Below are 23063 nucleotides of genomic sequence, written 5' to 3' on the forward strand. Positions count from 1 at the left end.
GCGGGAGCGAGGGGGGGTCGGCGGTGCCGGAGCGAAGGCCGGGAACCCCCCGGGATCCGGGGGGGGGGAGCCCCCGGGGGGGGGAGGGGAGGGGCCTCCCTCTGGGGAGCAGGGCCTCGGCTTGGGCCGTAACGCCCAGGTTTGGGCAAAGTCTCCTCGATTTGGGCAACTATTCCTAGATTTGGGAAATTCTTCCAAGATTTGGGCCATAATTCCTCGATTTGGGCCATAACTCCTGGATTTGGGCAAATAATTCCTCGATTTGGGCAAATAATTCCTCGATTTGGGCCATAACTCCTGGATTTGGGCAAATAATTCCTCGATTTGGGCAAATAATTCCTCGATTTGGGCCATAACTCCTAGATTTGGGCAAATAATTCCTCGATTTGGGCAAATAATTCCTCGATTTGGGCCATAACTCCTAGATTTGGGCAAATAATTCCTCGATTTGGGCCATAACTCCTGGATTTGGGCAAATAATTCCTCGATTTGGGCAAATAATTCCTCGATTTGGGCCATAACTCCTGGATTTGGGCAAATAATTCCTCGATTTGGGCAAATAATTCCTCGATTTGGGCCATAACTCCTGGATTTGGGCAAATAATTCCTCGATTTGGGCAAATAATTCCTCGATTTGGGCCATAACTCCTAGATTTGGGCAAATAATTCCTCGATTTGGGCCATAACTCCTGGATTTGGGCAAATAATTCCTCGATTTGGGCCATAACTCCTAGATTTGGGCAAATAATTCCTTGATTTGGGCAAATAATTCCTCGATTTGGGCCATAACTCCTAGAGTTGGGCAAATAATTCCTCGATTTGGGCCATAACTCCTGGATTTGGGCAAATAATTCCTCGATTTGGGCAAATAATTCCTCGATTTGGGCAAATAATTCCTTGATTTGGGCAAATAATTCCTCGATTTGGGCCATAACTCCTAGATTTGGGCAAATAATTCCTTGATTTGGGCAAATAATTCCTCGATTTGGGCCATAACTCCTAGAGTTGGGCAAATAATTCCTCGATTTGGGCAAATAATTCCTCGATTTGGGCCATAACTCCTGGATTTGGGCAAATAATTCCTCGATTTGGGCAAATAATTCCTCGATTTGGGCCATAACTCCTAGATTTGGGCAAATAATTCCTTGATTTGGGCAAATAATTCCTCGATTTGGGCCATAACTCCTGGATTTGGGCAAATAATTCCTCGATTTGGGCAAATAATTCCTCGATTTGGGCCATAACTCCTAGAGTTGGGCAAATAATTCCTCGATTTGGGCCATAACTCCTGGATTTGGGCAAATAATTCCTCGATTTGGGCAAATAATTCCTCGATTTGGGCAAATAATTCCTTGATTTGGGCAAATAATTCCTCGATTTGGGCCATAACTCCTAGATTTGGGCAAATAATTCCTCGATTTGGGCAAATAATTCCTCGATTTGGGCCATAACTCCTAGAGTTGGGCAAATAATTCCTCGATTTGGGCCATAACTCCTGGATTTGGGCAAATAATTCCTCGATTTGGGCAAATAATTCCTCGATTTGGGCCATAACTCCTGGATTTGGGCAAATAATTCCTCGATTTGGGCAAATAACTCCTAGATTTGGGCAAATAATTCCTCGATTTGGGCCATAACTCCTGGATTTGGGCAAATAATTCCTCGATTTGGGCAAATAATTCCTCGATTTGGGCCATAACTCCTGGATTTGGGCAAATAATTCCTCGATTTGGGCAAATAATTCCTCGATTTGGGCCATAACTCCTAGATTTGGGCAAATAATTCCTTGATTTGGGCAAATAATTCCTCGATTTGGGCCATAACTCCTGGATTTGGGCAAATAATTCCTCGATTTGGGCAAATAATTCCTCGATTTGGGCCATAACTCCTGGATTTGGGCCGCGCTGGGCTAACGGTTGGACTCGATGCTCTTAAAGGCCTTTCCCAACCGATTCCCCCCATTCTCCGACCCGGCTTTGGGTCCCGCGATCCGGCCGCCGGCCGCTTCCCGCTGGCCTCTCGCAGCCCCGACGTCGCGCTTTCCCCTTGGCTCCCTGCGCCTTTTTCCGCTTCCCCCTCCCCGAAATTCAGCGGGCCGACGGCGCCTTTCACGGTCCTCTTTTCTACCGTCCTCTGTTACATCATCGGCCTATCGCAGCGATGTCATATCCCGATCGCTCCCTCGCCGTAGCTCCCGCTCCTTTCCCAGTACGCCGCCGAAGCGGGGCCAGGGCCCTTCTTCAACCCTGGCGCGGCTCCGACGCGATTTTTTTTCTCCCCGTCGTTGGGTTTTTCCCGGTCAAAATGCGAATCGCGTCCGCCTTCGCTCGTCCCCCGGGACGCAAATGAAGGCACCTTTCAAACCTAGGACTGTAAAAGAAACGTTTCTACGGGAAAAGAAACATTTATTTCGGGTAGCGAGGTCAGCGGCGACGTGGATTCGGTGCAACGACAACCCCATTCATTTCCCTCAGGCCTCGAACCGGTCCGTATTCCCGAGACCGGGGCTTCCTCGCCGGTAATACGGGAGTATTAAATTCAGATTGACGTTCTCGTAGCGGTCCATATTCTAAAAAAGATCTTTATCGAGGGTTCCAACCCTTTTCGTGCTCTAATTTTCTAGGAAACGGCCTTTTCCTTCCCGGATGAGTCCCTGGCTTGAGCTCTGTTTTAACGGGAGTCGCGTTCTTCGCTCTACCTGGCTTTTTCGAGGCCCCGTACCAAATCGCCGCAGCCGGTGCCGCACCCGGGACGTCGGCTTCGAATTCCTCCGTGGGCTTTCCTTCCGTCCGTAGACAAATCCGGGCTTTCCGCCCTCTTCCCTGCGGAATATTTAACGGCGCCGAGTCTTCGGAGAACGTCACTCGGGCGTTTCGCTTGCGGTCCTAATAACGGCAAGGGATGAAATTCGTGAGTTAATTTTTTTTAGTCCCAATTTTTACATTTTTTGTCATTTTCCGATTTGGGGACGTTCTTCCAAGCGCTCTCGCTCTCGCCGCTCCCCCTCTACCTCCTCCTCCGCCCCTTCCTCCTCCTCGAAAACTGTCCTCACGTCGAGCGGCACCCAACAACGCAGCTTGCGATTTAATTCCATTTCGGTTTTCCCGCTTCTCCTTTTCATCCCGGTTGAAATCCCCGGGATACAGGCGTGCCGATACGGTTGGACTCGATCTTAAAGGTCTTTTCCAACCTCAGCGATGCTCTGTTTCCACGCCGCTCGCTCCGTCCACTCTTTGTCATTTCCTCCGGTGATAATTCCCTTCTTTTGGCTTTTCCCGCGGCCGGAGCGGGCGTTCCCGCTCTGTATTCCCTAAATTCCCACAATAATAACGCTCCTTTCCAGCATTCCTTCCCGTTCCCGTTCCTTCTTTTCCCGGCCTTAGCTCAGACCTCGCATCCCCTCTTCACCTCTCTCTGCCAAATTCCGTACGAAAGCGTCTCCTTCCCCCCTTCCACCATTTTACAATTCTCGCTATGCCGGTATTTCACAGTCGGCGACGGTGAAAGACCCCCGCTTGCACCACGCGTTGTAGAAACCACCGAAATCTCGTACGCTCCATCGGTGACGGTGAAAGACCCCCGCTTGCACCACGCGTTGCAGAAACCACCGAAATCTTGTACGCTCCATTGGTGACGGTGAAAGACCCCCGCTTGCACCACGCGTTGTAGAAACCACCGAAATCTCGTACGCTCCATTGGTGATGGTGAAAGACCCCCGCATGCACCACGCGTTGTAGAAACCACCGAAATCTCGTACGCTCGGCTCCCACCCTCCATCGGTGATGGTGAAAGACCCCCGCTTTCACCACGCGTTGCAGAAACCACCGAAATCTCATACGCTCCATCGGTGACGGTGAAAGACCCCCGCTCGCACCACGCGTTGTAGAAACCACCGAAATCTCGTACGCTCCGCTCCCACCCTCCGTCGGCAGTGATGAAAGACCCCCGCTTTCATCACACGTTGCAGAAACCACCGAAATCTCGCACGCTCCATCGGTGACGGTGAAAGACCCCCGCTTTCACCACGCGTCTACGCGTAGAGACCAGAAGCTTCCTAACAACTACTCCCCCCCCCCGACACAACTCCGGCAGAGCAAGCAAAACAACCCCTTACCGACGGACGATTCCCCGCCGTCCCGTGCAAATCTCTTCTGCGCGTCGCGCCGTTGAGTCGCGCTCACCGCCCAACGACGGAGGGGTGTTGGAGGAGTCGATGGGGTGTCGGCGGGGTTGAGGGTTGATGGGTGAGGCGTTGATGGGGGCATCAACGGGTCGGTGCGCGCCGGAGTCCTGCTCGAGCCGTTTCTCCTTCGTCGGGAACGGCAAAACGATCCGAGCAAGGCTTTATTCAGCTGGGTCGCCAAAAATGTTGTGTGTGTCCCCCCCCCCAAAAAAAAACAGGGTTCTTTTAGCCGGTGCGCAAAAAAAAAAAAGGCGAATAACGCGGAGTCGCGATACCGATTTATTCTGCGCGGCGCTGGGTGGTAACGCCACAAAGCCAGCGCCCCTTGGTTAACGTACAGAGACGTTTTACGCGTTCTGAGAAGCCGTTACCGGCGTTTTTACAATTCCGCTTGTTCATCCGCGCTTCTATTGGTTCTCGCAAGCCTCGTCTCCACTTAAAGGGACGGCGTGTTTTAAATTTCGCGAGCGTGCGGGTCGGGGTCTTGGCTTGGGCCGGGGGCTTCATTGCTGTGGTTTTTACCGTCTGCATTAGAAGCGGTCACTCACGGTTCAAGCGAGTCTCGCTTCGGCTTTATCGGCAGCCTGGTTTTCTCCTGCTTATCCCGGGATTTCCTTGCTTGACTGGTTTATGGTGTTCCTGTTTCTTCTCTCAGGCCAGGTCTTGTTAACTTTTTAGAGGTTGATGAACGTCCGCTGCCTTAACAGCCTTATTTCTCGCGCATCTCCGCCGTTACCGGGAGGTTGAATTTCTCCACCGTGCCGTGGATTTTTCTTCCCCTCCGAAACCTTCTTCCCACCGGAGAATCGTGAACGCTCTCAAGTTGGAAGGAATCCGTAAGGATCAGTCGAGTCCAACTCACCAAGAGGTACCCGGAGCTGCGGAGGAGACCGTAGGGAAGCGCTAAGAACAACGAGACGTCTCCAACAGCCGCGGCGCTCGGTGGTTGCTAAAACCAGAAGGATGTTTTTGCATTTGAGCAGCAGTCGCTGGGACGCGGGGCCGGGCGTGGGATGGGTCTGTCAAGCGCCTTATCCTCCCCAGACAGACGGCCGGTGGGGAGGGACCTGGCGTCGCTTCTCTCGGTTTGACTGGTTGCCCCCTCTTGAGCCGACGGGTGTCTCGACCACTCCCGGAGCTGTGACGAGAGAAAATTCCAGAAGTCCCAAGACTGAAATTATAAGCAGGGATTCTCACTTTCACTTTCTCACAGGAGCTCTCCCCACCGAACCCCGCCGCTGGCAGGTCCCACGCTGGAGCCAGGACTGGTGATTCCCCTCTTTCTCTCTCTCCCTTTCCCTTCTCCCAACGTTACGAAGTCGTTAAAGCTGTTCAATTGTCGTTAATTGTCGCGGCCGCCCTCGCTTGTCCCTACAGCCGCGTCGCCGGGGTAGAGCCGATCGAGAGAGGGCTGGCGGGCACCGAAACCCGTACTCCATGTTTGCGTCTAGAGAAGCTCTCCGTTGGCGTTGGCGTTGGCGTGCGGGCCTTGCGCGTTGGCTCGCCCTAACCCGTCCCGAGAGGATTCGGGGATCTGAGTCGCTCCCCCTCTTCCCCCAGGTGGGAGGGGATGTTTTTAATTGGCGTCACGGGTGGGATCCCCTCGGCGTCAGCAGGCCCTAAGGGGATCCCGATTCTCCAGCGGGCAAACACGGACGGGGAGAATCGGGAAGCGACCTCTCCTCAGGTCTGAGCAGTAGCCAGCCGTGACCACCTGGGAAATGCCGGGAATGCCGATGCTTGGCTGCTCCCCGCTTATTGAGAGGTTGACGGAGGACGAGGCGTTCCCTGCTCCACCTGGAGTAACTCGGGCTCGCGATTATCGACCCCGAGGCAGCGGCGAATCGTACCGTCACCCTCGCGAAAGAGCAGAAGCGGCGAGCGGGGAAAGGAAAAGCTCCGGCGTGCGCTAGGTTAGGAGCCGCACCGATAGCGGCACGGAAGGAAAAGGGTTCGGCGAGGCAGGCGGAAGGAGAAACAATTAAGTCTTTGCGGGACCGATTAATGGCGGAAAGCGAGAACAATTGCGAGCTGACAAAAACATCTGGCGAGCTGACAAAAACATCTGGCGAGCTGACAAAAACATCTGGCGAGCTGACAAAAGCAGCTAACGGCGGCGCGCGACGCCGCTCAGCGGGCTCGCGCGGCTCTAGCGGCTTCGTTGGAGGGCGAGAAAATCGTCGGGGGTGAATTAGAAGAAAAGGAGCGGGAGGTTTCCGATCGAACGGCTCGTAACTCAATTCCGGGTAGCGAACCAGGGGTTTTGAGTTGGGCAAAGTGAACCGAAAAGCCGGCATCCAACTTAAGATGCTCGCTCGAGGAATTGGGAACTCACCGAGAAATATTTTTAGCCCAAAACCGCAAAGGAGCAGGCAATTCTGCGACCGTTAATTAAAACGGAGAGCACCGAAGAGCAAGGCGGAGGAGCTCCGTGAGTCACCACCCGGACAGCGCCGTATTCGGCAACCGAACGACAGGCGTTTAGGCCCTCAACAGCCTTTCCCGTTGAAAGACTCTGCTGATCCGGGGTCTTCCGGACTCGCTGAAACCATACGCGGTACAGCCGCTGGCCCGTCTAAGGGATACGCTAGCCCCGAGGCCGAGGGCACAGAACCACCGAGGAGGGGCCGTAACTTGGGGGGAGGTAGCCTACGAACTGGTAAATGATGGTAGGAGAATGGGTCTTGCTGGGGGGGGGGCGATAAAATCCAGAACGGCCGCGCCGAGAGCGGAAAGGCGGGAAAATGGACCCCGCCTCGGGGGCAAGGAGGGAATGGGAAAGGGGATTCCCCGGGAATTAATGGCCGGTGTGCCTCCGACGGCTGTAGAGAAGCTCGCGCGAGCGTGGAAAGAGAAGCGGAAAGTACCCCTCCAAATCGACCGACGGCTGGCTGAAGGTGAGCCGGCGGCGTGCCCGGGTGGCCAAGGTGGCCACCAGCGTGCTGGCTTGTGTCGGGAAGAGCGTGGCCAGCAGGGTTGGGGAAGGGATCGTCCTGGCAAGGCCGCACCTCGGATGCTGTGCTCGGTTCTGGGCCCCTCTGGGCTGGAGCAGAAGTCGTCTCCGCTTCTCCGACTCCATAAGCGAGCCGGGGGACGGCCAACGGGTCCCTTGGAGGAGGCTGACGGAAACTAATTAAGGGGCCTCGTTAATGACTTTCCCCCTTGGTCCTTTGAAAACCACGTTGGCTTTGGGCGGACGTCGCCGATGGCAACGGCGGAGTCGCCGAGAAAAACCACGTTTGGGTCACAGATGTTTTCGAAAGCTCTAAGCCGCAGTCGGGCGCTGGTGAGCGGGAGAGGCCTCTCCTCTTCAGGTCCCGATGATGTTGGGTATTTTGCCGACGGACATTTTCGGACTTGATTTATTGACGGGAAGAGCATGGGCGGACGCGAAAGGAAGGGAGCGGAAATTCGGACTCCCCGTGGTATCTGGAAGACTTTTACAATCGGCGCCCGCGCTCCCTCCTTCCCGAATCGTTCGCGTCAAACCGTAGCCTCTTCGCTGCGAGAAGGGAGTTGGGAGAGCGAGGGATAATTATCTGGAATCCCAGCTACGCCTGGCGTTGGGACGAGAGAAGGTTCCAGAAGGTCCCGAGACTCAAATAATAAGCAGGGATTCTCACTTTCACTTTCTCACAGGGGCTCTCCCCACCGAACCCCGCCGCTGGCAGGTCCCACGCTGGAGCCAGGACTGGTGATTCCCCTCTTTCTCTCTCTCCCTTTCCCTTCTCCCAACGTTACGAAGTCGTTAAAGCTGTTCAATTGTCGTTAATTGTCGCGGCCGCCCTCGCTTGTCCCTACAGCCGCGTCGCCGGGGTAGAGCCGATCGAGAGAGGGCTGGCGGGCACCGAAACCCGTACTCCATGTTTGCGTCTAGAGAAGCTCTCCGTTGGCGTTGGCGTTTGCGTGCGGGCCTTGCGCGTTGGCTCGCCCTAACCCGTCCCGAGAGGATTCGGGGATCTGAGTCGCTCCCCCTCTTCCCCCAGGTGGGAGGGGACAAAGACACCGGAGATGAGCGGGAATTCCATGTCGAAATCCCTTCAGCGGAGCGTGGAGATCCAGGTCAGCAACAAAACCAAGGACGTCACCTTGTACAACCCCAGGTAACGCCGCGAGGAGGGGGCGGATTCAGGCAGGAGGTCCCAGTTGGACCATCTCCCAGTGGTTGGGTGGGACCATCTCCCAGTGACAGGACCATCTCCCAGTGGTTGGGTGGGACCATCTCCCAGTGACTGGCCCATCTCCTGGTGGTTGGACCATCTGCCAATGGTTGGATTGGACCATCTCCAAGTGGTTGGACCATCTCCCAGTGACAGGACCATCTCCCAGTGGTTGGGTGGGACCATCTCCCAGTGACAGGACCATCTCCCAGTGACAGGACCATCTCCCAGTGGTTGGGTGGGACCATCTCCCAGTGACAGGACCATCTCCCAGTGGTTGGGTGGGACCATCTCCCAGTGACAGGACCATCTCCCAGTGGTTGGGTTGGACCATCTCCCAGTGACAGGACCATCTCCCAGTGGTTGGGTTGGACCATCTCCCAGTGACAGGACCATCTCCCAGTGACAGGACCATCTCCCAGTGGTTGGGTGGGACCATCTCCCAGTGACAGGACCATCTCCCAGTGGTTGGGTGGGACCATCTCCCAGTGACAGGACCATCTCCCAGTGGTTGGGTGGGACCATCTCCCAGTGACAGAACCATCTCCCAGTGGTTGGGTTGGACCATCTCCCAGTGACAGGACCATCTCCCAGTGGTTGGGTGGGACCATCTCCCAGTGACAGGACCATCTCCCAGTGGTTGGACCATCTCCCAGTGACAGGACCATCTCCCAGTGGTTGGGTGGGACCATCTCCCAGTGGTTGGACCACCTCCTAGTGGTCAGGTTGGACCATCTCCCGGTGACTGGCCCATCTCCCAGTGGCCGGACCATCTCCCCTGTAAGCCCCCATCCCATTCCCTCCTCCCCTGTGCTCTCCTTCCAGGAGCTACTGCTTCAGCGGCTACAGCCTCACGCCGCCCACCCCCAGCATCCCACCGGGTGCCACGGAGAGCTGCCAATTCACCAACTCGGTTAGCCATTTTCGGGGGTCTGTGGGGCTCCTGGTGTACGAGGCGGACACCTTCACCTTGGCCATCCTCTTCTCCAACCCCTTCGACTACAACATCTACTACATGGAGCTTGCCATGGAGATCTCCCTGCACAAAGCCCACCTCGGCCCCTTGGAGGACCTCTACACCAGGATGTACAGCAGCCAACCCGCCCGCACTGGCACGGACACCATGTTCGACCGAATCAAGATCAGCGCGTGCCAGGAGCCCGTCACGGTCGCCGCCGGCCACGTGAAGGTGATGGCCACCATGTCCAATGCTAAAAATTCAACCGTCAAAGTCGTCTTGGAGAATCAAGATGGTCCCACCCCCTAAATCCAGAGGAGGCACCACCCACCCTGGGCAGCGTCACCTGGAGGAGGGACGGACGTCGTCCGTCTTGCCGTAGGCACCAGGCAGAAGCTCCTCCCCTCAATAAAAGGTTGAGCAAAGCCACCCTCGCGCCGTGTTGTCCTGGGGCAGGAGCAGCAGCAGCCCAGGTAGGATGGAAGCTGACGCGTTGACCTCCCGGTTTTAGCAGCTTGGAGGCCGCCCCGTGGAGCGGTGAGGAAGAGGAGTGGGGTTGAAGGTCCTGGGGGACGCAGCTGGGGGGGGGTTTGTGCTGCACCTGGGGCTTCCTGGGATGCCATTCCTGGTGGGAACCCAGGAACGTTTTGGCCACCCCTTCACCCCGGAGTCCCCGAACCTCTGGTGGCTCAGCCGGGACCTTCTGGGGACCTTCCTGGTGGGAAGGCCCAGCAGATGGAGGCTCGCCCATGCTTGGGGGCTGCTGGCTGGGGGCTCCAAGTTTGGGGGTCCCCAGAAGTGTTCAGGTGGTCCCCAAGGTTGGGGATCCCTAAGGTCAGTGGTCCCCAAGGTTGGGATCCTCAAGGTAGGGGGTCTCCAAGGTTGGGGTCTCCAAGGTTGGGGGTCTCCATGTTTGAGGGTCCCCAGGAGTGTTTCAGCAGGTCCCCAAGGTTGGGGTCACCCAAGGTTGAGGTCTTCAAGGTTGGGGTCTCCAAGATTGGGGTCCCCATGGTTGGGGGTCTCCATGTTTGGGGGTCCCCAGGAGTGTTGCAGGGGATCTTCAAGGTTGGGGGTCACCCAAGGTTGGGGGTCTCCAAGATTGGGGTCCCTAGGTTGGGGGGGGGTCTCCATGTTTGGGGGTCCCCAGAAGTGTTTCAGGGGGTCCCCAAGGTTGAGGTCCCCAAGCTTCAGTTTCCCAAGGTCGGATGTCCCCAAGGTTGAGGTCTTCAAGGTTGGGGTCCCCAAGGTTGGGGGGTCCCCAAGGTTTGGATCTTGAAGGCTGGGGGTTCCCCAAGGTTGGGGTCTTCAAGGTTGGGGGTCTCCAAGGTCGGATGTCCCCAAGGTTGGGGTCCCCCAAGGTTGAGGATCTCCAAGGTTTGGGGGTCCCCAAGGTTTGGATCTTGAAGGCTGGGGGTTCCCCAAGGTTGGGGGTCTTCAAGGTTGGGGGTCTTCAAGGTTGGGGGTCTCCAAGGTTGGGATGCCAAGGTCGGGGCTCCCCAAGGTTGGCGTCTATAGGTTGGGAGTCTCCAAGTTGGGGGTCCCCAAGGTCAGGGGTCCCCAAGGTCAGGGGTCCCCAAGTTTGGGGGTCGTGTCCCCTCCCCCCCCAAAGACAAGAGGCGCCGTCGAGAGCTGCCGGGGTGCCTTTATTGCCCCCCGAACCCCCCCGGGGCGCCGCAGAAGGCGGGGCCCAATCCGGCGACGGTGCAGTCGGCGGTGGCCATGGGGCAGCGGCCGCAGCGGCAGCCGAGGGCCACCGGGACGGTGACGCCGGGGTCGGTGCCGGGGGGGCAGCCCCCCAGCACCCACCGCTCGTAGCGCACCCCGAGATAGGTACAGGCGGCCTGAGCCGGGGCGCCCAGGGGGCTGCGGTACACCGGCTCCTGCGGGACAGGGGGCACCTGACCCGGCTGCCCCCCGCACCCCAAATACCCCCCAGCACCCCCAAATACCCCCCTGTACCCCCAAATACCCCCCCGCACCCCAAATACCCCCCTGTACCCCCAATAACCCCCCAGCACCCCGATACCCCCCAATACCCCCAGACTCTCCCAGCACCCCAATACTCCCAAGCACCCCGGCACCCCCAGATCCCCTCAGCACCCAAACACCCCCCAGAGCCCCCCAATATCCCCCCAGCACCCCCAAACACCCCCCAGCACCCCCAAATACCCCCAGCACCCAAACACCCCCCAGCACCCCCAAATACCCCCAGCACCCCCAAACACCCCCAGCACCCAAACACCCCCAAACACCCCCCAGCACCCAAACACCCCCCAGCACCCCCAAATCCCCCCAGCACCCCCAAACACCCCCCAGCACCCCAATATCCCCCCAGCACCCCCAAACACCCCCCAGCACCCCAAAACCCCCTCTACCCCCAAATACCCCCAGCACCCCAAATACCCCAGCACCCCCAAATACCCCCAGCACCCCAAAACCCCCCTGTACCCCCAATAATCCCCCAGCACCCCAATACTCCCAAGCACCCCGGCACCCCCAGACCCCCTCAGCACCCAAACACCCCCCAGAGCCCCCCAATATCCCCCCAGCACCCCCAAACACCCCCAGCACCCCCAAATACCCCCAGCACCCCAAACACCCCCCAACACCCCAATATCCCCCCAGCAGCCAAACACCCCCCAGCACCCCCAAACACCCCCAGCCCCCCAATATCCCCCCAGCACCCCCAAACACCCCTCAGCACCCCCAAATACCCCCAGCACCCAAACACCCCCAGCCCCCCAAACACCCCCCAGCACCCAAACACCCCCTCTACCCCCAAATACCCCCCCAGCACCCCAAAACTCCCATGTACCCCCAAACACCCCCCAGCACCCCAAATACCCCAGCACCCCCAAATACCCCCAGCACCCCCTGTGTCCCCCCCGTCCCCCCTGTCCCCCCGAACCCCCTGTGTCCCCCCATGTCCCATGTCCCCCCATGTCCCCCTGTCCCCCCATGTCCCCCCATGTCCCCCCAGACCCCCTGTGCCCCCCATGTCCCCCCATGTCCCCCCTGTCCCCCCCGAACCCCCTGTGTCCCCCCATGTCCCATGTCCCCCCATGTCCCCCTGTCCCCCCTGTCCCCCCCGAACCCCCTGTGTCCCCCCATGTCCCATGTCCCCCCATGTCCCCCTGTCCCCCCCATGTCCCTGTGTCCCCCTGTGTCCCCCCATCCCCCATATCCCCCTGTCCCCCCATGTCCCCCTGTCCCCCCTGTCCCCCCGAACCCCCTGTGTCCCCCCATGTCCCCCCATGTCCCCACGTCCCCCCATGTCCCCACGTCCCCCCTGTCCCCCCATGTCCCCCCAGACCCCCTGTGCCCCCCATGTCCCCCCCGTCCCCCGTACCCGGGTGCGGCAGTAGCCCCCGCAGGCCGTGGTGGTCACGGCCAGGCACTGGGGACACTCGTCCTTCTCCAGGGCCACCGTCACGTTGATGGGGCGACACGGGGGGCGCCCGGGCCCCCCCCCAGCCATGGGGCCCCCCACGACCATGGGGCCCCCCACTGCTATGGGGTCCCCGACGGCTATGGGGGTCCCCAAGATCATGGGGGTCCCCATCAGCGTCACCAGCACCAGCACCTGTGGGAAATGTGGGGCAGCTCGGGGGGGGGGGGGTCCTGCCCCCACAGCTGGGGGTCCCCATGGCCCCCCCCGCCCCACAGCTGCCCCATGGCTGGGGGTCCCATGGCCCCCCTGCCCCACAGCTGCCCCATGGGGGGGTCCCCATGGCCCCCCCTGCCCCATGGGGGGGGCCCCATGGTTGGGGGTCCCCATGGCCCCCCTGCCCCACAGCTGCCCCATGGGGGGGTCCCCATGGCTGGGGGTCCCCACGGCCCCCCCCTGCCCCACAGCTGCCCCATGGGGGGGTCCCCATGGCTGGGGGTCCCCACGGCCCCCCGCACCCCACAGCTGCCCCACGGCTGGGGGTCCCATGGCCCCCCCCGCCCCATGGTTGGGGGTCCCCATGGCTGGGGGTCCCCATGGCCCCCCCCGCCCCATGGTTGGGGGTCCCCATGGTTGGGGGTCCCCACGGCCCCCCCGCCCCACAGCTGCCCCATGGGGGGGGTCCCCATAGCTGGGAGCCCCCATGGACCCCCTGCCCCATGGTTGGGGGTCCCCATGGTTGGGGGTCCCCACGGCCCCCCCCGCCCCACAGCTGCCCCATGGGGGGGGTCCCCATGGTTGGGGGTCCCCACGGCCCCCCCCGCCCCACACCTTCCCGCCCGCACTCACCTGCGCACCCCCCATGCTGCCGTGGGGCCGGCACCTCTCGGGGTGGGGGGGTCCCCTTTATCCCCCACCCCCACCCCCGGCCTCCCCCCCCCAAGGCTGCCTGGGGGAGGGGCACAAGGCCGCCGAGGGGACCCTGGCGTCCAGGCCCCGTTGCTTGGCGACCCCCCTCCCCCCCCCCCCAAATGTCCTTCGTGCCCCCGCCTGTCCCTGAGTCCCCCGGGGGTGGGGGAGGGGCTAGGGTGCTCTCCCTCCCCCCCCCGGTATCCCATAACCCCCCGGGGCAGCGCATGACCCACCCCCCACCCCGGGGTGGGGGCTATTTATAACCCTTAAAGGGGGGGCGGGGGGGGGGGGGAATCCAATTTCTTCCCCTCCCCCCATTCTCATTGCGTCCCCTCCCCCCATTCTGGTTGGGGGGCTGCCCCCCAAGTGGGGGGCAAACATGGGGGGGGAGGGGGAATGGGACCCAGGGTGGGCTTCAAAGTGGACCCAGGAGTTCGGGGGCTGCCCCCCATCCCCCCCCCCCCCCCGGATCTATTTGTAGCAGGGGGTGGGGGAGGGGGGGTGGGGGAGGGGGGGGCAGCTGGGGCCGTCGCTCAGAGCCGGAGCCGCCATGGCCGCATCCTGGCTCCTGGGGCTGCTCCTGGGGCTGCTGCTGGTCCGGGGCCCCCCCGGGGGCCAAGGGGAGACCCCCGGGGGTCGCCATGGCAACCAGGAGCATCCTCCTCACCATAGCAACCGGGAGCAGCCCCATCATCGCCATGGCGACCAGGGAGGGGAATCCCCCGAGCGCTATGGCAACGGGGGAGACCCCCCCGGGCATCGCCAGGGCGACGGGGAACCCCATCGCCAGCATCAGCGTGACGGTCGCCATGGCGATGAGGAAGCCCGGCGACAGCATCATCGTCACCATGACGACGACGACGACGGGGACCCCCACGGGCATCACCACGGCGACGAGGAACCCCGTCACCAGCACGACGATCGCCATGGCGACGAGGACCCCCATCCTCATCCCCTCGCCGATCGCCATGGCGACGAGGAAGCCCGCCACCATCACCGCTACCACCACCAAGACCCCAACACCCATCGCCACGGTGACGAGGAAGACCCCAACACCCATCGCCACGGCGACGACGAAGGCCACCATCCCCATCGCCACGACCGTGACGAAGGCCACCATCCCCATCGCCACGGCGATGAGGACCACGGCGAGGAAGGCCATCGCCATGGCGACCGTCCCCATGGCCACGGTGCCCCCCCCAGCTCCGAGGAGGAAGAGGAGGAGGAGGAGGAGGAGGAGGGTGGCAGGGGCAGCTCCGAGGAGGCTGAAGGTGGGCGGCCGGGGGGGGGGGGGGACGCGGGTGGCCGGGGCGGGGGGACGCGGCCCTGTGGGGTGACCCCCTCCCCCGCTGCAGGGAGCGAGGAGGAGGAGGAGGAGGAGGAGGAGGAGGAGGAGGAGGAGGCCGAAGGGCGATACCAGCCCGGCTCCATCTGCCGCTACTGCGCCTTCTGCAAGGTACCGGGGGGGGGGGCGGGGGACACGGGGGACACCCCCACCCCCCCCCCCGTGGGGACCCCTGGGGACAGGGACACCCGGGGGACACCCCCCCCCCCCCCCCGGGTACCCTTGGGCATGGGGACACCCCCTCGGGGACACCGTGGGGACACTGTGGGGACCCCCTGGGGACAGGGACGCCCCCTCGGGGACCCCTTGGGGACACCCTGGGGACCCCTTGGGGACATCCCGGACCCCCTCGGGGACCCTTGGGGACACCCTGGGGACCCCTTGGGGACCCCCCCTTGGGGACAGGGCCACCCTGGGGACCCCCCCTTGGGGACAAAGACCCCCTGGGGACCCCTTGGGGACCCCCCCTTGGGGACAGGGGGACAGGGCCACCCTGGGGACCCCCTTGAGGAGCCCTCAGACCCCTTGGGACCCCCCCCCCCCTTGGGGACAGGGACCCCCTTGGGGACACCCCCCCCGGTGACCCCCCTTGGGGACAAGGACCCCTTGGGGACCCCCCAGACCCCTTGGGAACCCCCCTTGGGGACAGGGACCCCCTTGGGGACACCCCCCCCCGGTGACCCCCCTTGGGGACAAGGACCCCTTGGGGACCCCCCAGACCCCTTGGGACCCCCCCCCTTGGGGACAGGGACCCCCTTGGGGACACCCCCCCCGGTGACCCCCCCTTGGGGACAAGGACCCCTTGGGGACCCCCAGACCCCTTGGGACCCCCCTTGGGGACAGGGACCCCCTTGGGGACACCCCCCCCCGGTGACCCCCCTTGGGGACAAGGACCCCTTGGGGACCCCCAGACCCCTTGGGAACCCCCCTTGGGGACAGGGACCCCCTTGGGGACACCCCCCCGGTGACCCCCCTTGGGGACAAGGACCCCCTTGGGGACCCCCAGACCCCTTGGGACCCCCCTTGGGGACAGGGACCCCCTTGGGGACACCCCCCCCGGTGACCCCCTTGGGGACAAGGACCCCTTGGGGACCCCCCAGACCCCTTGGGACCCCCCTTGGGGACAGGGACCCCCTTGGGGACACCCCCCCGGTGACCCCCCCTTGGGGACAGGGACCCCCTTGGGGACACCCCCCCCGGTGACCCCCCTTGGGGACAGGGACCCCCTTGGGGACCCCCAGACCCCTTGGGACCCCCCCCCTTGGGGACAGGGACCCCCTTGGGGACACCCCCCCGGTGACCCCCCCTTGGGGACAAGGACCCCCTGGGGGGGTGGGGACCCCCCGTCCCCCCTGACACCCCCGCCCCCCCATTTCCAGCACTGCCAGCTCTGCGGCCCCTGCCCCTGCCCCGAGGGTGCCACCGGTGACCACTGCCCCCCCTGCCAGGTAGCCCCCCGTGACCCCTGACCCCGTGACCCCTGACCCCGTGACCCCTCTGACCCCTGTGACACTCGCCCCCCCCCCCCCCCCCCAGGGCTGCCAGTTCTGCTACCTGTGTCCCCTCCTGTGTGACACCGCCTGCCAGCCCGGTGAGACCCCGACCCCCCCCGGGGACCCCCCGGGCCCCCCAAATCCCCCCGACCCCCCCCGACCCCCCCAGACCCCCCAGGACCCCCAGGAACCCCCCCGGGCCCCCCAACAGCCCCCAGCCCCCCCAAATCCCCCCGACCCCCCAGACCCCCCAGGACCCCCAGGAACCCCCCGGGCCCCCCAACAGCCCCCAGCCCCCCCAAATCCCCCCGACCCCCCAGACCCCCCAGGACCCCCAGGAACCCCCCGAGCCCCCCAACAGCCCCCAGCCCCCCCAAATCCCCCTGACCCCCCGGGACCCCCCAAGCCCCCTGAACCCCCCAAATCCCCTTGGGACCCCCCGAGACCCCCCAATCCCCCTGAGCCCCCCCCGAGCCCCCCCAGCCCCCCCAAATCCCCTTAGACCCCCCAGGACCCCCATAGCCCCCCCAACCCCCCCCGATCCCCTGAACCCCCAGAGACCCCCCGACACCCCCCAGCCCCCCAAATCCCCTTGGGACCCCCCATGGCCCCCCCAGATCCCCCCCAGATCCCCCTGAGCCCCCCCCCGACACCCCCCAGCCCCCCCAAATCCCCTTGGGACCCCCCCATGGCCCCCCCAGATCCCCCTGAGCCCCCCCCCCGACACCCCCAAATCCCCCTGAGCCCCCCAACCCCCCCGTAGCCCCTCCTGCCCCCCCCAACACCCCTGAGCCCCCCCCTCCGGGACCCCCCCTAAAACCCCCAGCCCCCCCATATCCCCCTCAGAGCCCCCCCCCCCCAGACACCCTCAGCCCCTTGGGGGGGGGGGCCAGGACCCCCCAGCCCCCCCAGCCCCATGGGGGGGTCCCCCACCCCCCCAGCCCCCCCAATCCCCCCCAGCCCCGGGGGGGGGCCAGGACCCCCAAGCCCCCCCAGCCCCCCCAGCCCCATGGGGGGGTCCCCCACCCCCCAGCCCCCCCTTTCCTTCCAGGGAGCCTCGTGGACGAGTTCTCGGGGGCTCTACTCCAGTAAGTGCCCCCCCAAACCGGGGAGGGGGGTCCCCCCACCCCCATCTCCCCCTGCCCCCCCCCAATGATTTCAGGGGGGGCGACCCCCCCTCCCCCCCCCCAATTTAACCTCCCCTCCCCCCCCCAGGTCGCTCGCGAGCTTCTTCGAGGCGCCAGAGGCCTGAATGGATCGGGGGGGGGGGGTGGGGGTTGGGGGGGCTGGGGGGGTTGGGGGTCCGGGGGGGCCCCCCCCCCCAGGGAAGCTGGAAATAAAAGGCCTGAAACACTGGTGGTGGTGTTGGGGGGGGGGGGGGGGGGGCTGGGGGGGGGCGGGGGCCTGGGGGGGCTATGGGGATTTGGGGGGGCTGGGGGGAAATGGGGGGGCCTGGGGGGGGGCTATGGGGATTTGGGGGGCTGGGGGGAAATGGGGGGCCTGGGGGGGCTATGGGGATTTGGGGGGCTGGGGGGGAATGGGGGGCTATGGGGATTTGGGGGGGCTGGGGGGGAATGGGGGGCCTGGGGGGCTATGGGGATTTGAGGGGGGCTGGGGGGAAATGGGGGGGCCTGGGGGGGCTATGGGGATTTGGGGGGGCTGGGGGGAAATGGGGGGGCCTGGGGGGGCTATGGGGATTTGGGGGGGCTGGGGGGAATGGGGGGCTATGGGGATTTGGGGGGCTGGGGGGGGGGAATGGGGGGGCCTGGGGGGGGCTATGGGGATTTGAGGGGGGCTGGGGGGAAATGGGGGGGCCTGGGGGGGCTATGGGGATTTGGGGGGCTGGGGGGAATGGGGGGCCTGGGGGGGCTATGAGGATTTGGGGGGGCTGGGGGGAATGGGGGGCCTGGGGGGGCTATGGGGATTTGGGGGGGCTGGGGGGAAATGGGGGGGCTATGGGGATTTGGGGGGGCTGGGGGGGCTATGGGTTCAATGGGGGGGTGACGGGGGAAAATGGGGGTGAGGAAGGTCCTGGGGGGGTCTCTAAGGTCGGGGGGGGGCTATGGAGATTTGGGGGGCTGGGGGGGAAATGGGGGGGCTATGGGGGATCTGGGGGGGCCATGGGGGGTCCCAAGGGGATTTGGGGGGCTGGGGGGGTGTGTGGGGGGGGGGTCTCTGGGGGGGCTATAAGATTAATGGGGGGGTCTGGGGGGAAAATGGGGGTCCTGGGGGGGCTATGGGGATTTGGGGGCTGGGGGTAATGGGGGGTTCGGGGGGCTATAGGGGATATGGGGGGGCTTGAGGTGTTTTGGGGGGGTCAATGGGGGGCTGGGGGGGCTATGGGTTCTAGGGGGGTTTGGGGGGTCGGGGGGGAAATGGGGGGCGAGGGGGGTCCTGGGGGGGCTCTAAGGTCAAGGGGGGGGGGCTGGGGGGGTTTGGGGGCCCTGGGGTCAATGGGGGGTCCTGGGGGGCTGGGGGGTTTGGGGGGCCCTGGGGTCAATGGGGGGTCCTGGGGGCTGGGGGGGGCTGGGGGGTTTGGGGGCCCTGGGTGCCCCCCCCTTTTGGGGGGCTCCCACACAAACGCCGCATTCCCGGTTTTTTTTTTGGTTTTTTTCCCCCCCCCCATTTTTTTAATTTTTTCCATGCAAAACGCCCCCCCCGCGCCCCTCCCCCCCCCCCGACGAGGGAGTTAAAAAGGGGGGGGGGGGGGGGGTCGCTGCGGGGGGGGGGGGGGGAGGGGCAAGGCAGCGGGGAGGGGGGACCCCCAACCCCCTCCCCCTCCCCCCATTTTAGCAGCAGAACCGGAGCCACCCGGGGCTCGGCAATTGGGGGGAGGGGCAGCCCCTCCCCCACCCGCCCCTCCCCCCCCCCCCCCCGCGCGCCCCCACGCCCGGGGGGGGGGCGGTTTTGGGGGGGGGGGAGGGGCTATTTGGGGGGGGGGCTCCCCCCCTCCCCCCCCCCCGGCTTCATCCATCACTTCAGGGCACCTGGGGGGGGAGGTGAAAAGTGAGGGGGGTCCCCAAAATAGCGCCCCCCCCCATTTCTCAGCCCCTCCCCCAATCCCTATTCCCCCCCCATTTTCCCAGTCCCCCCCTCCCCCATTTCTCAGGGGTGCCCCCCCCAATCCCCCTCCCCCCCAAAGCCCCGCCCCCCAACCCCCCCCGAGCCCCCCTCCCCCCGCCCCTCCCCCTCACCGCTAGCAGGAGTAGGTCCGCACGGAGACCCCATCCCCCCTTTGGGGGGGCAGCGAGTTACCTGGGGGGGGAGGGGCATAGGGTCAGGACCCCTCCCCCAGAGACCCCCCGTCACCCTGCCCCTCCCCCCAGCCCCCCATGTCCCCCTCCCCCTCCAACTCCCCATGCCCCCCCCAGCCCCCCTGTATCATCTTGCCCATCCCCCCAGGCCCCCCCAAGGACCCCTGCCCCCCTATATCACCCTGCCCCCCACTCTCCCCTCCCCCCAGCCCCCATGTCACCCCCCAAGCCCCCTGTACCCCCTGCCCCTCCCCCCAGGCCCCCCATGTCACCCTGCCCCCCCCAGCCCCCCTATACCCCCCTGCCCCTCCCCCCCGGCCCCCCCATGTCACCCTGCCCCCCTTCCCCCCCGGCCCCCCCGTGTCACCCTGCTCCCCCCAATACCCCCCTGCCCCTCCCCCCAGCACCCCCCGTGTCACCCTGCCCCCCAATACCCCCCTGCCCCTCCCCCCAGCACCCCCCGTGTCACCCTGCCCCCCAATACCCCCCTGCCCCTCCCCCCAGCCCCCCGTCACCCTGCCCCCCCAGCACCCCCGTGATCCTGACCCCCCAATACCTCCCTTCCCCTCCCCCCAGCCCCCCGCCCCCCCAATACCCCCCTGCCCCTCCCCCCAGGCCCCCCTCATGTCACCCTGCCCCCCCAATACCCCCCTGCCCCTCCCCCCAGGCCCCCCCATGTCACCCTGCCCCCCCCGCCCCTCCCCCCTCACCCTCGGGCTGGATCTTGCGCAGCGGCAGGGCCGGGGTCCCCAGGGGCCCCCCCCGAAAGGTGGGGGGCAGCATCTCGGCGGCGTCGGGGCCCCCCCCCCGCAGCTCCTTCTCCCGGAACAGCTTACGCCAGGACGGGGAGCGGCTGAAGGCCTTGGAGCCGTCCTGGGGGGGGGGGCACCCATGGGTGGGGGGGGTCCCATGGGGGGGGGAGGCACCCATGGGGGGGCACCCTGACCCCCACCTGCACCCCTGGGATAGGGAAGGGGGGAGTGGGGGGGCTGGAGGGGCACGGGGGGGCATGGGGAGGGGGTCCTATGGGTGGGGGGAGGGCACCCATGGGGGGGGGGGGTCCCATGGGGGGGGTGGTCCATGGGGGGGGGTCCCAGGGGTGGGGGGTCCCTGGACAGGGGTCCCAGGGGTGGGGGGGTCCCAGGGGTGGGGGTCCCAGGGGTGGGGGTGCCAGGGGTGGGGGTGCCAGGGGTGGGGGGTCCCTGGGTGGGAGTCCCATGGGTGGGGGTCCCAGGGGTGGGGGTGCCAGGGGTGGGGGTCCCAGGGGTGGGGGTCCCACGGGTGGGGGGGTGCCCTAGGTGGGGGTGCCAGGGGTGGGGGGTCCCTGGGTGGGGGTCCCATGGGTGGGGGTGCCAGGGGTGGGGGGTCCCTGGATGGGGGTCCCACGGGTGGGGGGGTGCCCTAGGTGGGGGTGCCAGGGGTGGGGGGGTCCCCGGGCCCCACCTCGTCGAGGCGGCGATCGGTGCCGACGCTGATGAGGGCGCTGAACTCCTTCTCCAGCAGCTGCCGCGCCTGGGGGGGCGGGGGGGACATGGGGGGACACGGGGGGCGGGGGGGACATGGGGATGGGGGGGACAGGGGGACACGGGGGGGCGGGGGGGACATGGGGGAGGGGGGACACGGGGGAGGGGGGGACAGGGGGACACGGGGGGCGGGGGGGACATGGGGACGGGGGGGACAGGGGGACACGGGGGGGCGGGGGGGACATGGGGGAGGGGGGACACGGGGGGGGCGGGGGGACAGGGGGACACGGGGGGGCGGGGGGGACATGGGGGAGGGGGGACACGGGGGAGGCGGGGGGGACAGGGGGACACGGGGGGCGGGGGGGGACATGGGGGAGGGGGGACACGGGGGAGGCGGGGGGGACAGGGGGACACGGGGGGCGGGGGGGACATGGGGACGGGGGGGACAGGGGGACACGGGGGGGCGGGGGGGGACATGGGGGAGGGGGGACGGGGGACACGGGGGGCGGGGGGGACATGGGGGAGGGGGGGACAGGGGGACACGGGGGGCGGGGGGGACATGGGGGAGGGGGGACAAGGGGACACGGGGGGGCGGGGGGGACATGGGGGAGGGGGGGACAGGGGGACACGGGGGGCGGGGGGGGACATGGGGGAGGGGGGACAGGGGGACACGGGGGGGCGGGGGGGACATGGGGGAGGGGGGACAAGGGGACACGGGGGGCGGGGGGGACATGGGGACGGGGGGGACACAGGGACACGGGGGATGTGGCTGTCCAGCTCCCCCAGTCCCCCTCCCAGTCACTCCCCATCCCCTCCCAGTGCTCCCAGTTGCCTCCCAGTTGCTCCCAGCACCCCCAGACCCCCCCTTCCCAGTCCCTCCCAGCACCCACAGCCCCTCCCAGTCCCTTCCCAGTCCCTCCCACTGCCATCAGCCCCCTCCAGTTGCTCCCAGTTGCTCCCAGTCCCCTCCCAGTTGCCCCCAGGCCCCTCCCAGTCCCTCCCAGCACCCTCAGCATCCCTTCCAGTCCCTCCCAGTCGCTCCCAGTCCCCTCCCAGTTGCCCCCAGTCCCCTCCCAGTCCCTCCCAGCACCCTCAGCATCCCTCCCAGTCCCCTCCCAGTGCCATTAGCCCCCTCCAGTCCCTTCCCAGTTGTCCCCAGTCCCTCACAGTGCCATTAGCTCCCTTCCAGTCCCTCCCAGCACCCTCAGCATCCCTTCCAGTCCCTCCCAGTCCCTCCCAGTCCCCTCCCAGTTGCCCCCAGTCCCCTCCCGTCCCTCCCAGTGCCATCAGCCCCCCTCCCACTCCCTCCTAGTCACTCCCAGTCCCCTCCCAGTTGCCCCCAGTCCCCTCCCAGTCCCTCACAGTGCCATTAGCTCCCTTCCAGTCGCTCCCAGCACCCTCAGCATCCCTTCCAGTCCCTCCCAGTCGCTCCCAGTCCCCTCCCAGTTGCCCCCAGTCCCCTCCCAGCCCCTCCCAGTGCCATCAGCCCCCCTCCCAGTCCCTCCTAGTCGCTCCCAGTCCCCTCCCAGTTGCCCCCAGTCCCCTCCCAGTCCCTCCCAGTGCCATCAGCCCCCCTCCCAGTCCCTCCTAGTCGCTCCCAGTCCCCTCCCAGTTGCCCCCAGTCCCCTCCCAGTCCCTCACAGTGCCATTAGCTCCCTTCCAGTCGCTCCCAGCACCCTCAGCATCCCTTCCAGTCCCTCCCAGTCGCTCCCAGTCCCCTCCCAGTTGCCCCCAGTCCCCTCCCAGTCCCTCCCAGTGCCATCAGCCCCCCTCCCAGTCCCTCCTAGTCGCTCCCAGTCCCCTCCCAGTTGCCCCCAGTCCCCTCCCAGTCCCTCACAGTGCCATTAGCTCCCTTCCAGTCGCTCCCAGCACCCTCAGCATCCCTCCCAGTCCCTCCTAGTCGCTCC

General features: G+C 65.3%; 4 protein-coding genes across 6 annotated transcripts in view; 2 read left to right on the forward strand and 2 right to left on the reverse strand.

Annotated features, from left to right (window-relative positions):
- The first annotated feature begins 4556 nt into the window (after positions 1–4556).
- On the forward strand, positions 4557–9730 carry LOC148053706 (uncharacterized). Of its 2 annotated transcripts, none has more exons than XM_087773198.1 (3): positions 4557–5451; positions 8170–8286; positions 9169–9730. In XM_087773198.1, the coding sequence occupies exons 1-3, from the start codon at positions 5147–5149 to the stop codon at positions 9608–9610; spliced, it is 864 nt and encodes a 287-aa protein (XP_087629324.1). In that variant the 5' UTR covers positions 4557–5146; the 3' UTR covers positions 9611–9730. The 2 variants fall into 2 exon arrangements, with proteins under 2 accessions (XP_087629324.1, XP_087629325.1); XM_087773199.1 differs by lacking the exon at positions 4557–5451 and adding an exon at positions 5458–7877.
- Positions 9731–10923: 1193 nt separating this feature from the next.
- Positions 10924–14070, reverse strand: LOC148053707 (lutropin subunit beta-like). 2 transcript variants are annotated; one of them, XM_087773189.1, is made up of 3 exons: positions 13539–14070; positions 12651–12884; positions 10924–11181 (listed from the first exon to the last, which is right to left on the reverse strand). In XM_087773189.1, the coding sequence occupies exons 1-3, from the start codon at positions 13551–13553 to the stop codon at positions 10945–10947; spliced, it is 486 nt and encodes a 161-aa protein (XP_087629315.1). In that variant the 5' UTR covers positions 13554–14070; the 3' UTR covers positions 10924–10944. The 2 variants fall into 2 exon arrangements, with proteins under 2 accessions (XP_087629315.1, XP_087629313.1); XM_087773187.1 differs by having other exon boundaries at positions 12651–14070.
- A 20-nt stretch (positions 14071–14090) lies between these two features.
- On the forward strand, positions 14091–17708 carry HRC (histidine rich calcium binding protein). The gene is made up of 5 exons (XM_087773194.1): positions 14091–14872; positions 14957–15057; positions 16326–16537; positions 17491–17527; positions 17655–17708. Exons 1-3 carry the CDS (start codon positions 14152–14154, stop codon positions 16413–16415), a joined length of 912 nt encoding a protein of 303 aa, XP_087629320.1. The 5' UTR covers positions 14091–14151; the 3' UTR covers positions 16416–16537; positions 17491–17527; positions 17655–17708.
- A 1690-nt stretch (positions 17709–19398) lies between these two features.
- Positions 19399–23063, reverse strand: part of PPFIA3 (PPFI scaffold protein A3) — a 41380-nt gene continuing 37715 nt past the window's right edge. Inside the window, 4 exon segments of the mRNA XM_087773224.1 lie at positions 19399–19426; positions 19634–19694; positions 20404–20566; positions 21137–21205. Coding sequence (XP_087629350.1) covers positions 19636–19694; positions 20404–20566; positions 21137–21205 — 291 coding nt within the window. The 3' untranslated portion in view covers positions 19399–19426; positions 19634–19635.

Source organism: Nipponia nippon, unplaced genomic scaffold, assembly GCF_047370975.1.
Source record: "Nipponia nippon isolate SJK-2023a ecotype South Korea unplaced genomic scaffold, ASM4737097v1 scaffold_38, whole genome shotgun sequence".
Classification (NCBI taxonomy): Eukaryota; Metazoa; Chordata; class Aves; order Pelecaniformes; family Threskiornithidae; genus Nipponia; species Nipponia nippon.

What these genes read in the sequence shown, in the direction of transcription:
- HRC (XM_087773194.1), top strand. Translation starts at nt 14,152, where the DNA reads ATGGCCGCATCCTGGCTCCTGGGGCTGCTCCTGGGGCTGCTGCTGGTC. An exon ending in CAGCTCCGAGGAGGCTGAAG is followed by an intron (nt 14,873 to 14,956) that starts GTGGGCGGCCGG and finishes CCCCCGCTGCAG; the next exon opens with GGAGCGAGGAGGAGGAGGAG. An exon ending in GCTACTGCGCCTTCTGCAAG is followed by an intron (nt 15,058 to 16,325) that starts GTACCGGGGGGG and finishes CCCCATTTCCAG; the next exon opens with CACTGCCAGCTCTGCGGCCC.
- LOC148053707 (XM_087773187.1), bottom strand. Translation starts at nt 13,553, where the DNA reads ATGGGGGGTGCGCAGGTGAGTGCGGGCGGGAAGGTGTGGGGCGGGGGG. An exon ending in GGGGCTACTGCCGCACCCGG is followed by an intron (nt 11,182 to 12,650) that starts GTACGGGGGACG and finishes CCTGTCCCGCAG; the next exon opens with GAGCCGGTGTACCGCAGCCC.
- LOC148053706 (XM_087773198.1), top strand. Translation starts at nt 5,147, where the DNA reads ATGTTTTTGCATTTGAGCAGCAGTCGCTGGGACGCGGGGCCGGGCGTG. An exon ending in CCACGCTGGAGCCAGGACTG is followed by an intron (nt 5,452 to 8,169) that starts GTGATTCCCCTC and finishes CTCTTCCCCCAG; the next exon opens with GTGGGAGGGGACAAAGACAC. An exon ending in GTCACCTTGTACAACCCCAG is followed by an intron (nt 8,287 to 9,168) that starts GTAACGCCGCGA and finishes CTCTCCTTCCAG; the next exon opens with GAGCTACTGCTTCAGCGGCT.